Raw genomic sequence first — 12,438 nt, 5'->3', positions numbered from 1 at the left:
AATTGCCGAAAAAAGTAAAGTATAAACCATATTTTGACCCAAAAAATCTGATGAAATAGCCATTCTCAAAGAATATGTTTACATTTTTTTCATCAAAACAATAAGAATCTACCAAATTATAACAATTTAGAAAGAATATAGTAAAAATAATAACAAGAATCTACTTCTTTTTCGCTTAATCGGACCTAACCCTTCCATTTTTCCTCTTGCAGTCGATGCTTTGACCTTTGAATGCCTTCTGTATTTTTTTCTAGTGTGATTACTGATCACCAATGAAAAAATTGTTATGAGAAAATAAATTGTAGTAAAACCCAACTTAATTGAACAAAAATAATAATAATAATTCCTCTATATGATCACCACCAATACCATATATTTCTAACTAATTAAAATCAAGAAAACAATTAAAAAAAAAAAAAAAAAAAAAAAAAAGATCTACATTAACTTGAATGAAGAAAAAAAAAGTCTCACTAAACCCTTATAAATGTGGTGATTTTCTTGGCATCTTAAAAACCCAATCCGATAGAAAAGGTTTTTAAAAATCTCTACTTCCATGATTTTGAAATCATTAAAAATTAATGAAAACTCATGAAGATTAATCATGCATACCTATCTGGTTATCTTAAGTGTGTAAGTCGAAGACCTTGAAGTTTCTGGTTGGCAAAATGGAAAATATATTTCTTGAAGACGACACATCGACCAAAAGGGTTTAGCCAGCGTGTAGGTTATTGGAGACTTTAATTATCGGCAATTACCATTTAATTATCGGCAATTACCATTTACTTACCATAATTCTAGGAGATACTAATTCATTTAATTAATAAAATTACCATATCAAATGATTGGTCAAGATTTAGTCATACATTCACACAATAAATAAGATTTATATATGAACCTAACTCTCTCTCTCTCTCTCTCTCTCTTTCTCTCTCTCTCTCTCTCTCTATATATATATATATATATATATATATATATATATATATATATATATATATATATATATATATATATATATATATATCCCTATTCTAATAAAAAAATAGTTTTAATTTCCTTTTGACATGTGTCATCATATTAGGCCTTCTAATTAATACACATTTTATTCTTTTTTTGTCATGTGTCATGCTATTAAACCTCTTAATTAATACATGTCACTTGTCAACCTATTAATTATCTATTTCAAATTTTAAAATTTTCACTTTAATTACAATAAATTAATAACAATGCAATAAAAATTAAAATAAAATTAAAAATTATAAGGTGATATAATTTCACATATTTATTTAAATTAATGTTTTTGATTGATTAATAATTTTGTGTTCTAACTATGAAAGTTTTAATTAATTTTGTAGCCGTATTTTCACGAGTTATAAACTAGTATATATATATATATATATATATATATATATATATATATATATATATATATATATATATATATATATATATATATATACTAGTTTATAACCCGTGGGCACCACGGTTACAAAATTAATTAAAGTTTCATAGTAAAAACTTAAAATTATTAATTGGTTGTTTTAAATAAATTATTACTTAAGAGATATTTTTTAGTTATATAAAATTATAATCGTTGATTTAAATAAATACGTGACCTTTTAATCTGTATTAATTTAAATGTTATTCTAATGTTATTTAATTTAATATAATTAGAATGGAAATTTTAAATTTTAAAATTTGAAATGGGTAATAAATAAATTGACATGTGGCATGACATTAATCATAGGGTCTAATAAGATTACACATGACAAAAGGATAATCAAACTATTCTTTTATTAGAATATATATATATATATATATATATATATATATATATATATATATATATATATATATATATATATATATATATATATATATATATATATATATATATATATATATATATATACATACATACACGGTCAAGATCTTTTGTGAACTCCACAAACTTTTTCGTGTGAATTTTTTTTTAGAAAAGAATGACTTAAGGCATTAAATCGGTCATATAGAAGTGCATTCGAAAAAAAATCTCAAAAAAATGTGCACATATGAAAGTTATTTTTAACGAACATATGCACTTCTGACGTTAATGCATATATGCACTTTTCATGTTTGAACTTTTTTTCGAGAATTTTTTTGTTTTTTTGTTTTTTTTTTTTTTTTTTTTTTTGCGAACGCACTTGTATGACTGACTTATTGTTTTAAGTCACTTTTTTATTTTTATTTTAAAAAAAAAAAGTTCACACAGAAAAATTTGCATAGTATGCAGGAAAAGATCCTGACTATATATATATATATATATATATATATATATATATATATATATATATATATATATATATATATATATATATTAATTATTTTGGGCTGCTGATTCTTCTTTTATACATCCGTCGTTGAAATCTATGGATGGTACATCGCGTTGGCCTCGATTGATCATAGTAGATCGCTAATCGACGATTAGGGTTTCTAAACATTGTATTCACGTCGAGATTGTTGTAGAGCATGAATCGGGTGAGGGTGGAACCGACGATGATGTACCACCTTTAGATATGTACCTCGTCGTCTCAGATCCGTAGTCTGTCATCTTCTCTGATAAGCTTCAAGAAAGCCTCTAATTTTATAGGTTTCGTCTCTGTCGGCAAAGTCATCTTCTTCCGGCAACATCATATTCCTCCGGCGATTTGGTCAATGCGGTTATAGAAAGGGAACTGGGATGGTGTTTGAAGACTGATGGTAGTGATATATATTTAATAAAAAAATTCGTTTAATGAATTAATATTTAATAAATAAATCAAAAAATAAATAGGACAAAACGGTATTTTTATATCTAAAGGGATGAAATGGGCAAGTTTTAAACATATGAGACTGCCAAATTAATTTTTGAAAATAAAGAATACTACCCACGTTTTTTGACATGAAAAACAATCGGCCTAATTTACCCTTAAATATAAATATATAGTGTATTTAAAATTTTAAGTATTAAACGTCTTTTTTTTAAGCGCTTTCAGCCCACACCGTCCTTCTTCCTCACAAAACTCCTTCCTCTTGCGGCGCTGCAATCTTTAGTTGGCTTTCAGCTTTCAGACGACGCATACGTTTTGCAATCTTGGTCCAGCATGTATATGTGTCCGAAGGAACGGAATGCAGTGATCGGAGAGTCCACATGTCTTAACTCGACTGGTTAGAAACACATTCCCGTCTTTCAACTTTAAGGTTTACATTCTCCGCGATGAAAAGCCCTCGAGAACCCGTTGAACTACACCCAAAATTATTTTCCGGGAAGACTCCGCTCGAGAACACCGTCATCGGAGCTCTGTAATACTTTCACACAAACTTCATAAACTACTTCACAAATAATTTCTGGTCCGAAAGGGTAATATCATGCACTTTCAGGTCGAAAAAGTCGTGTTACTTCAACACCGGCGTAATGGTAATGGATCTGAGAACATGGTGAAAAAGAAAACGACAGATGGAAATCCAGAAGAAAAGGAGGATCTACGAACTGGGTTTGATTGACGGGAATATTGAACAGATTGATCATCGATGGTACATTGTATTCTATTGAGATGAGTTTATTACACTGCGAGCTTTGAAGGAGGAAGATTAAGCGTGTTGTATTTATGTGTTGAAAGAGAATCAAATCAGCTCCCATCCCAAAAAGCATTGGAATAATTAAAATACACTGTAAAGGGCATAATAGTAAATTACTAACAAAAATATGTGGAGCGATAAAAATAAGGAGTGGATTTATCAGCTCCCAGTTATTTTAGCAATGACATTCTTGCCGTGGGGTGCAAGTGTAACGAAAATAATTATTTTAGCAACGTTGACTTTCTTGCTGTGGGGTGCAAGTGTAACGACTCCATAAATACCTGTACAAATTTAGATATGTGTTGAAGGATAAATCTGTTCAGCAAAAATTGGATTCAAATTTTTTATATGTATTTGATATTGTAAGATTTTGCGTTGTGAAGTAAATGGAAGAAGACAACGGTTTCGACCCTATGGAACAGTTAGAAGATGGAATTCACGTTGTCAATTCTTCTAATGAAATACAGAAATTAGTACTAGAAGAGGCCGACAAGAAATATCAGTTGCTGACTCTTGCTCTCTCCCGTATCAAGAAAGATATAACTCGGCGAAATGTAACCGCAGATCTTTGAACTCAGTAAAAGTTTTGTCTTAATTGTTGCAAAACAAAAACTCACATATATCCCTCTTTGCTTTTTCTACTTCTAACTTGGTTAACAGGCAGATGAATATCAAATCAACCTGAAACTAATGTGGTTTTCAGATCATGAATATTATATACGTTGGAGGACGCAGGAACTCATGGATCTTGAACGTTGCCTAGTTAAACCTGAGATTCATTTACCCAAGAATGTAGGACCAAGTAGAACTGGTTTTTCACGTTTGCCTGAAAAAGATGATCCAGTTGCACCTTTCAGACCAGATCGAAAACGCAGCCAAAAAATGCTGATCAAGAAAGGGAGGGTAGACACGCATTATTTGCAACAAGTTCATGATGAACTTCTGTCTTCAAAAAAAACCCATGGAATAACACCATCTGGTGAACAAGAAGTCAACGATCTGGTATTTTTAGTTGATAAGTTCTTAAACATTACTATATATATCATATTGTTCTATATATTATATACACTTTGCATTACATAATGATTTCTTCCTCCATTCACAACTCAAAGATGGAGAGCATGGCGCAAAGGATCCAACATGGGAACAAGAATCGGGCAGATGAAATGAGAATCTATAACGAAATGAGAAAAGTCAATGAAACAAGAGAAATTTACACTACACCAGAACCAAACAATCATAATAGAAACTCAAAGCCAGATATAGATTCGCAAAGATTCATACAATGCAGGATAAATGTAACCCTTTCTTCTTCATATATCTCACGTGCCCATCATATTGTAGTACTAATTTTATAATGTACTTAAAAATTTCTCTTGTTAGATTCTGTTAGACGAGATTGAGGAAATGAAAATGAAGCTAAAGGAACGTCAATCTAGATTTATACGACTTAAAGCAGAATTGAAACTTGTAAGAAAGAGCATCAGTTGTTTGAAGAAGGAGCTTAAACATGTTAACACAAAGAGATCCAAAGCCTATAAGCATGCTTACGAGCTTGGAGTGCAATTCAGTAATACGACAGAAGAACTTGCACAAATAGGTGATGTTAATTAATTGTAACCAAAATAACCACAAAAATTAAAAAACCAATGCTAGCTTGAACTTCTAAGTTGCGTACTTGTGAGTTCTGAGTGTTTGGGTTGGGAGAAATTGTCTAAAGAGAATTAGTTACATCTTTATATTATTAAAGAAATTAGACTATTTGGTTTGGTTTTATATGTATCGTATGAAAGTCTCAAATAGAATACTCGGACATAATTTACTCCTAAATCTCAAGTAAAATGTTTGTTTAAGACAGTTTAATATTTGATAGCATCAATAAATAAATGAAAAAAGTTTTGTCTATACAGTTTACTCCTAAGCCAGTTATTCATAAATAAATGAAAAAAAAATCCTTAAGTTTGTCCAATATAAAAGTTGTCTAAACATGGATTTTTTTTAATTGTTTTTGGACAACATTAACCTTTAACTTGTTAAAAATTTACTTTAAATTTTGTTTAATACTTCACATTCTCCTGATTAGCTTACTTTATATGTTATGGTGATTAGACTTTTGGGTTAAAACCGCACCAAAACCGGGTTTTAGCTTTGTTAAAACCACACAGTTTTGAAGTTGATACATTTTAATTAATCAAAGTTGAAGTATCTAGTAATTGGGAAATAACACCAAATGAAGCTGTGAATGAAAGGAGTTTTGAAGCTGCTAAGGCTACCAAGGCAGCAATAACTCTAAGGCAGCCTTTGCTCAAGAACAGGATGAAAGTATTGGCACACATGAAGTACATTTGGCTATAAGATCAAAATTAACCTCATCGACTTCCAACAAAAAGGATGCCTCAAGTACATTTGTGTTCTCTAGTAAAGGTAATGCAAATGTAACCAAAAAGAAGTTAAGAAAAAAGAATGTTACAACTGGATCACTTATTGAACTTATGGATAGATATGGTTGAATGTGGAAATGCTTTTGTATATGAAATGAACGGGGGTGCAAGGATGATATTATCGAACTTATTGAGAGTAAAGGTGTGCATGATCATAATTATTGGATAGGATATTATGTCTATTAATCTTTGTGGTGCATAGAGTGACAGGAAGAGGAAGTGGGTAAAAACATTTGTATTGAACATAACATAAACGTTTTGGTATTCAAGAAACAAATTGATTCAACTAGAGTTATTCTATGTTAAAGTAGTTATATATGGGGGTAATTATCAGTTTGAGGCCGTTTGACCTTGATTAAATCAACGCTTTGTAATTTGGGTATTTATTTTGTCTTTGTTCAAAGTCCAAGATATAGTTTGAAATATGCAAGAATCATCCTAACGCAACTCACTCTGTAATACACAATGAAAAAATAAATTATACTATATCACATTATGTCTCCGTTTTGGCACTAAAATCTGTAAAATAAAAAGTAAAATAACAGAATTTGCTTTTTGAAAGGGCAAAATTGTGAATGTGCTTGCTTTCCAGATATGAATCATTTCCATGCTTTGCGACCACGAAACTGTTTGCCAGCTGTCTTGGCCTTGAGCTTTTTCTGACGGCGTGATCTTTCGATCTTTGATCTCTTGGCAGCTAAAGGCATCGCCTTCTTGTGTTCCTTTTGCTGATTGCTTAATCCACCAGTCTACATAGGTTAAATGAGTTGCATTAATATCTTGGTCTTTTGAATGAACAATAAAATTAAAATTAAAACAGACCTTTTTCTGTTTGGTAGCAGCTCTTGATTGGTACTTTTCCCCATCTTCTCTTCCTGCTTTGATCAAAGCCTTCCTTTCCTCCTTTGTCATCTTTTTTCTTATGTTAGCCTATACACATAAATATTATATAATTGTATTATGCACATTAATCAATCAATCAGTCTGTAACTAATTAAATATTCGTTTTATGATTAAATAAATAGATTTTTCAGACTTACTTCAAGTGAATATCCATCGACTCTTTTCAAACTGAGTTGATCAGATGTTGGGACCTTAAAGACTGTTGATTTTGGATCTGAAGACTTTTTCAAAATTCCATGATTTGCCAATGCAACCTTTGCATCCTTCTTTGCCTATTTCACAACAAATTTAAAAAAAAAATGTATAATTAATTATATAAGTAGCAGATTAATAATAATATTGATGGTGTAAAAATGGTGACTTACTTTTAGCTCTTTGATTCTCTGAAAATCTTCATTTGAGAGAATACCATCTGTTGTTGGCTCTTCTGTTATTGCCTCACTCTCCAATCTAGCTCCTGCAAGTCTCTTAAGAGCCCTAAGACTTTGATTGGCTCCATCAAGTTCTTCATCAAAATCTTCAAATTTCCTTTTTTGCCCTTTCCTTTTCTCAGATCCCCTTGAATCAATAGACATCCCATCCACCTCCTCCTCCTCCTCCTCCTCATCAGATACTTCATCCTCTTCACTTCCCATTTCTTCATCATCATCTTCTTCTTCAGATTCCGAACCTCCTTGAGTGCTGATGTCAGCATCAATAGATTCAGCATCCTCATCAGAAGCATTGCTGACATCATCATCCAGAAGCAACTCAGCCCCAGGGACATCACTGGGAACAGTAACCTCACCAAATGCTTTTGGCTTTGCCTTTGGATCAGTAGGCCGACCACGATCCTTCTTTATCAGAAGTGAAGGACAAATCTACAAAAAAAAAAAAAAAAAAAAAAAGACAAGTTTACCCTTCTAACCTAAAACACAAATAAATTTGGAGAGAGAGAGAGAGAGAGAGAGAGAGAGAATGATTTACAGTACCTCTCTGAACAATGAAATAAGTGAACGAGCAGCTGATGAAACTGCCTTCTCGTGTGATTTCTTATACAGCACAAGATCTTGCAGCAAATCCTCTGTCATTAACTGAAGAACAAAAAACATAAGTAAAAAGGGTAATAATAAAAGTTATTTCTTTTTTTATTCTTTCAACAAGAAAAAAAAAAAATTCATTCCATAAAAAGTAAGAAGCTTACCAGAGGAATACGCAAACATATTTCACGCACAACATTCAACCCAACAGCAATCGACTGCAAAAGAAAATTAAATCTAAAAACTCACATCACTTACAAAAATAATATAACAAAAAAATAGCAATAGAAAGATACCTCTGTACGTGACTTATCATGCACAAACTGATTAACTATCTGCTTGAATAATGGTTCAACTGCATCAGGTGGCACCTGCTCCACATAACTTGATCAAATTTTTTTTATATATAATATAATGGTAACAAAAATATTCATTTAAATTGTTTTAATGAAAAATAAAAGGTTACAATACATATTACATACCATATCATGACAGGCTTGAACAGCTGCTGCTAGCAAGTTTGTCACATCCCTTTGGTGGGGCTGAAATTTCACAACAAGAATGATACTAAAGAATATAAGTAACAATTAGAGATAAAACTTGTGAATATAAAAAACAACTAGAAAGAAGAAAAACATTACCTGAACATACTTCTGAAGAAAAGGATAAAAGTTCAATAAAATCAATCTATGAAGTCCAACAGTACGCGCAACCACTTTCACCATCATCATTTTTATCTGCAACATTATAGTTATAGGGGTGTATGAGAATACATAACATTGAACATGTTATTGGGATTTAGGAGGGAGGTTGTCAAAATGGGACACAAAGGGGTATATTAGTAATTACCTCAAAGCGTTCACTACAAGTTTGAAGTCGTGAGAACAGCTTCTCAGCAAACCCCTGTGCGTCTGTTAAAGCATTGAGTGGTGAATAGTAGTTTAAGTTATCATTCCTTTCAGATGAGATACGTTGTTTCTTTTTCATGCTACGAATCACACGCTGCAACTTTGCTTTCTTTTTCTTTTTGCTGGATGTTGTCCCTGTATTGTTGGCCTATTTTGATGAACATATATATAAGAACACTGAATAAGGAACCAATTATCTTAAAAAGAAAGTAAAAACTGAGCAACTAACCTTGTAAATAGCTTCTTTACTAACGACAACATGATGTTGTTGGATTGCTTCTTCTTCATCACTTGACTCGTCACTGTCATTGTCTTGCTCAATTTTTTCATAATCAAGAAGAAATGACAGAGCTGCAATCATAATCCTGGTGGAAGAACAAAAAAATCATGTGAGTAGATTATAATTGTTACATGAAAAAGGACATGTAACATAAGAATATTTTGATTTGATGAACCTTGATGATGGGTGAAAACATGCCCGACATATAGCATTGGCTGTTCTATCATCAAACCAGACCTTCCTCCTATGAAGATCACATATTGTGACAAGTGACCTCATTGCTTTCTTTTCATCCTCTTCCTGAAGCAACATAAAAAGGATATTATATATAGTTGGATACTGAATAAGTTTGGCAAAGAGATTTAAAAAGCCAAAGAAATGTGTGTATACCTGTAGCATTGAGAATAAAATACTTTGAAGAGCTCTGTTTTCCGTTTCGTTCTTGTGTTTCTGATTCATACGCTTGATACTATGAATGATATGAGAGAATGCCAATTCTTTTAAAGGCTTATCAGTCAAAACCTGAAGCTCCATGAACAATGCAAGAGTCTCCTTGATGGCAACAATCTGTGAATACAAATGATCCAAGTCATAAACATATCTACCAAAGCCTCTTGTAATATGATCAGTTCCACCCAGACAGACAAAACCAATCTCTGCTATGAAGTCTATCCTATTGCTTTTAAGATTTAATCTCGACCTTAATACTGTTACAACTTCAGCACACTATATTTGGTTTGAAATTTAACATACTTTATCAGTTATTTATCAATCATTTGGTAGAACTCGTTTCAAATCAAATTTTAAGTTGCAAATTCGTCGATTCTCGATTAACGGTACAGTTCTTCTATCATCAAACAGAAAATAACTGAACTGAGCGTGCTGTGTGTGTACATATAGTCAAATATTGATCCAATTTAGATGATACCTTGCGATTTAGAAGAAGTATCAGAGCTTGTGTAACAGTGACACGAAGCGAGGACGGAAGCACGCGAGCGGATGACCGAAGGAATTCCACGAGCTCTTTCGGATAGTTTAGGAGCTGGTTAGGGTAAAAAGGCGTAACGTGAGCCAAGAACATGGCCCGGTCACCGAGGTCTTTGGCAACGGTAGGGTCGCTTCCAACGCCGCCACTGACGACGGAGGTGAAATTTAGTGCCGCCTGTTGTTGAAAAAGTTCTACAGACGACTTGAATTGGCTGTAAATCAAGTTTAGTTCGGTCTCGTAGCCTTCAGGGTCGCATTTCATTTTAGATTGAAGCGTAGGCAGGCTGAGCTTTTCCGACGTTCGGCCTGACGCCGACAACGCGTCCGCCGTGACTTCAGTCGCCGGCATCCTTTATTTGATAAGCTACACGATTTCACCTTCCTTGGAGCAATGGACAGAAACCCTAAACCCTACCGAGTATGAAGGTGTTGATGAGGTTGTATATCAGGTAACTAGGTTATAATATTTTTTAGGGGTTTAGGTCATAAAAACTTTTTTTCTGTTTTATGTGTATTTGGTCATTTAATTCTTTTAAACTTTTAAAAAGTTATAGAATTTTTTGTTTTATGTGTTAGATTACATATCTAAGTTTATAGCTATAATTGGTATGTACTTGACCCGATAGTAGTATAGTCTTTTTGGATTGTCTTCACCAAAGCAACTTGACTAGATGAATAATAAAGAAATAAAATAAATGTGATTTATTAATATATTATGAGAATAAAATATTAAAAGAGAAATCATATTATTTAATTAATATTGGTCAAGAATTAATTTTGTGGTCAAAATAGGTTAATTGAATTAATGGGGCTAATATTGTAATTATAAGATAATTGCAAAGTGGGTTGAGGACCTCGTGGACAAGAGGTGGACGAAATCTTATGGAAACCAAGGCTAGATGTTTTGGAAGATTCATGTGGGTTAGGGATGAGCATATGGACCAGGGAACTGGCCGGAACCGGTACCGGTACCGGAACCGGTCGGGCCGGGACCGGGACGTTATTTTTGTGGATTTTTGGAACCGGGAACCGGAACCGATATAACTGGAACCGGTAGAACCGACAAAAATCGGAACCGTATTATGCTATTTTTCAAAGACCGATTCCAACATTTGAAGACACGACAAGAACCGATAGGAACCGGGAACCGGTAGAACCGTCGGGCCGGTTCGGTTCTTTATTTTGGCCGAAGCCGGTTCCCGGGTCGGGTCCGGTTCCGGCCGGTTCGGTCCTTTTGCTCATCCCTAATGTGGGTTGCCTAGGGCTTAAGCAATCAGATTAGGTATTTGACTGAAACCCTAATTCTTCACCTATATAAAGGACCACTTGGGCACCTTAAATCGGCGACGTGAAACCCTAGAAGGATCACCAGCCGATTTTGAGCCTCCTCATCTCTCTCTAACATTCTTCAATTGTTTTTGGTGTTTGTGATCGATTAGAGGTATTACATTTATGATACTAAGCTCTTAAAGGCAAGGATCTTCAAGCTACAATTGAAAGGTAACATTCTTACTTGTTTCATTATCTTAATTTCGATTTATATATGATATATTAGGGTTTATAAGCTTTGGATGATTATTTCATGTACAATTAGAAAAACCTAGATCCAAAGCTTTAGGGTTTGCATGTACACCATAAGATTGATGTTTTGCTCAAAACTCATCAGTGGTATCAAAGCCTAGGTCGTTTTCCTATTGTATTTGATGCATAGCTAAATTGTTCAAAGCTGAAAAAGTCGAAAAATATGCTTCTGCCTGATGAACTCGACGAGTCCAGTCTGTGACTCGGCTAGTCGGCTCGTCTGTTAGCAGTTTTTCGGGATTTTGACTAAAATTGGGTTGGGATAATCACCATAAACGTTTTTAAACTGATAAAATTCGATTTTTTTCAATATGGTATTTATTATCCTCATCCAATTAGAGATACTTGTTAAATAATAAGATAATTATTTGTTTATATGATAAAATAAATTATTTGTATTATTTAATATGAATTATCTTGCCATAAATTGAATTAGGTCAACTTTAGATAATCACAGATTATTTGATTAATTAAATTATTTGAAATTTGATCTTTGAAATTTTTCAAAACTTCACTCAAGTTTTGGAATTTAAAATTTTGATTAATAGTTTTAATTTTGAAATATTTAAATTCTAAACCCTAGAATTTTACAAGTTTAAAATTCAATCCATATACTACTATAATATTATAAGATTAATATATATATATATATATATATATATATATATATATATATATATGTGTGTGTGTGTGTGTGTGTGTGTATAAGATGAGCTAGTCTTACC

General features: G+C 32.6%; 2 protein-coding genes across 3 annotated transcripts; one reads left to right on the top strand and one right to left on the bottom strand.

Moving 5' to 3' along the window:
* The first annotated feature begins 3,874 nt into the window (after nt 1–3,874).
* Nucleotides 3,875–6,706, top strand: LOC111903641 (uncharacterized). Of its 2 annotated transcripts, none has more exons than XM_042896984.2 (5): nt 3,875–4,148; nt 4,255–4,596; nt 4,707–4,892; nt 4,978–5,194; nt 5,792–6,706. In XM_042896984.2, the coding sequence occupies exons 1-5, from the start codon at nt 3,981–3,983 to the stop codon at nt 5,947–5,949; spliced, it is 1,071 nt and encodes a 356-aa protein (XP_042752918.1). In that variant the 5' UTR covers nt 3,875–3,980; the 3' UTR covers nt 5,950–6,706. The 2 variants fall into 2 exon arrangements, with proteins under 2 accessions (XP_042752918.1, XP_023755167.2); XM_023899399.3 differs by having other exon boundaries at nt 3,877–4,148; nt 5,704–5,934.
* Nucleotides 6,475–10,581, bottom strand: LOC111903609 (uncharacterized). The gene is made up of 14 exons (XM_023899380.3): nt 10,074–10,581; nt 9,536–9,712; nt 9,321–9,445; nt 9,095–9,230; nt 8,807–9,013; nt 8,599–8,694; nt 8,440–8,499; nt 8,254–8,328; nt 8,122–8,175; nt 7,910–8,011; nt 7,304–7,798; nt 7,076–7,210; nt 6,858–6,965; nt 6,475–6,784 (listed from the first exon to the last, which is right to left on the bottom strand). The coding sequence occupies exons 1-14, from the start codon at nt 10,479–10,481 to the stop codon at nt 6,635–6,637; spliced, it is 2,328 nt and encodes a 775-aa protein (XP_023755148.1). The 5' UTR covers nt 10,482–10,581; the 3' UTR covers nt 6,475–6,634.
* Nucleotides 10,582–12,438: the final 1,857 nt, after the last annotated feature.

Source organism: Lactuca sativa, chromosome 8 (assembly GCF_002870075.4).
Source record: "Lactuca sativa cultivar Salinas chromosome 8, Lsat_Salinas_v11, whole genome shotgun sequence".
Taxonomy (NCBI): domain Eukaryota; kingdom Viridiplantae; phylum Streptophyta; class Magnoliopsida; order Asterales; family Asteraceae; genus Lactuca; species Lactuca sativa.
This window is presented reverse-complemented; position numbering and strand designations above follow the sequence as displayed.

Excerpts from the sequence above, each read along its gene's own strand:
- LOC111903641 (XM_042896984.2), top strand. The coding sequence starts at position 3,981 with ATGGAAGAAGACAACGGTTTCGACCCTATGGAACAGTTAGAAGATGGA. Across the intron at positions 4,597-4,706 it reads AACAAGAAGTCAACGATCTG|ATGGAGAGCATGGCGCAAAG; the intron begins GTATTTTTAGTT and ends CACAACTCAAAG. Across the intron at positions 4,893-4,977 it reads TCATACAATGCAGGATAAAT|ATTCTGTTAGACGAGATTGA; the intron begins GTAACCCTTTCT and ends TTCTCTTGTTAG.
- LOC111903609 (XM_023899380.3), bottom strand. The coding sequence starts at position 10,481 with ATGCCGGCGACTGAAGTCACGGCGGACGCGTTGTCGGCGTCAGGCCGA. Across the intron at positions 9,713-10,073 it reads TACTTCTTCTAAATCGCAAG|ATTGTTGCCATCAAGGAGAC; the intron begins GTATCATCTAAA and ends TTGTATTCACAG. Across the intron at positions 9,231-9,320 it reads TGTTTTCACCCATCATCAAG|GATTATGATTGCAGCTCTGT; the intron begins GTTCATCAAATC and ends TTCTTCCACCAG.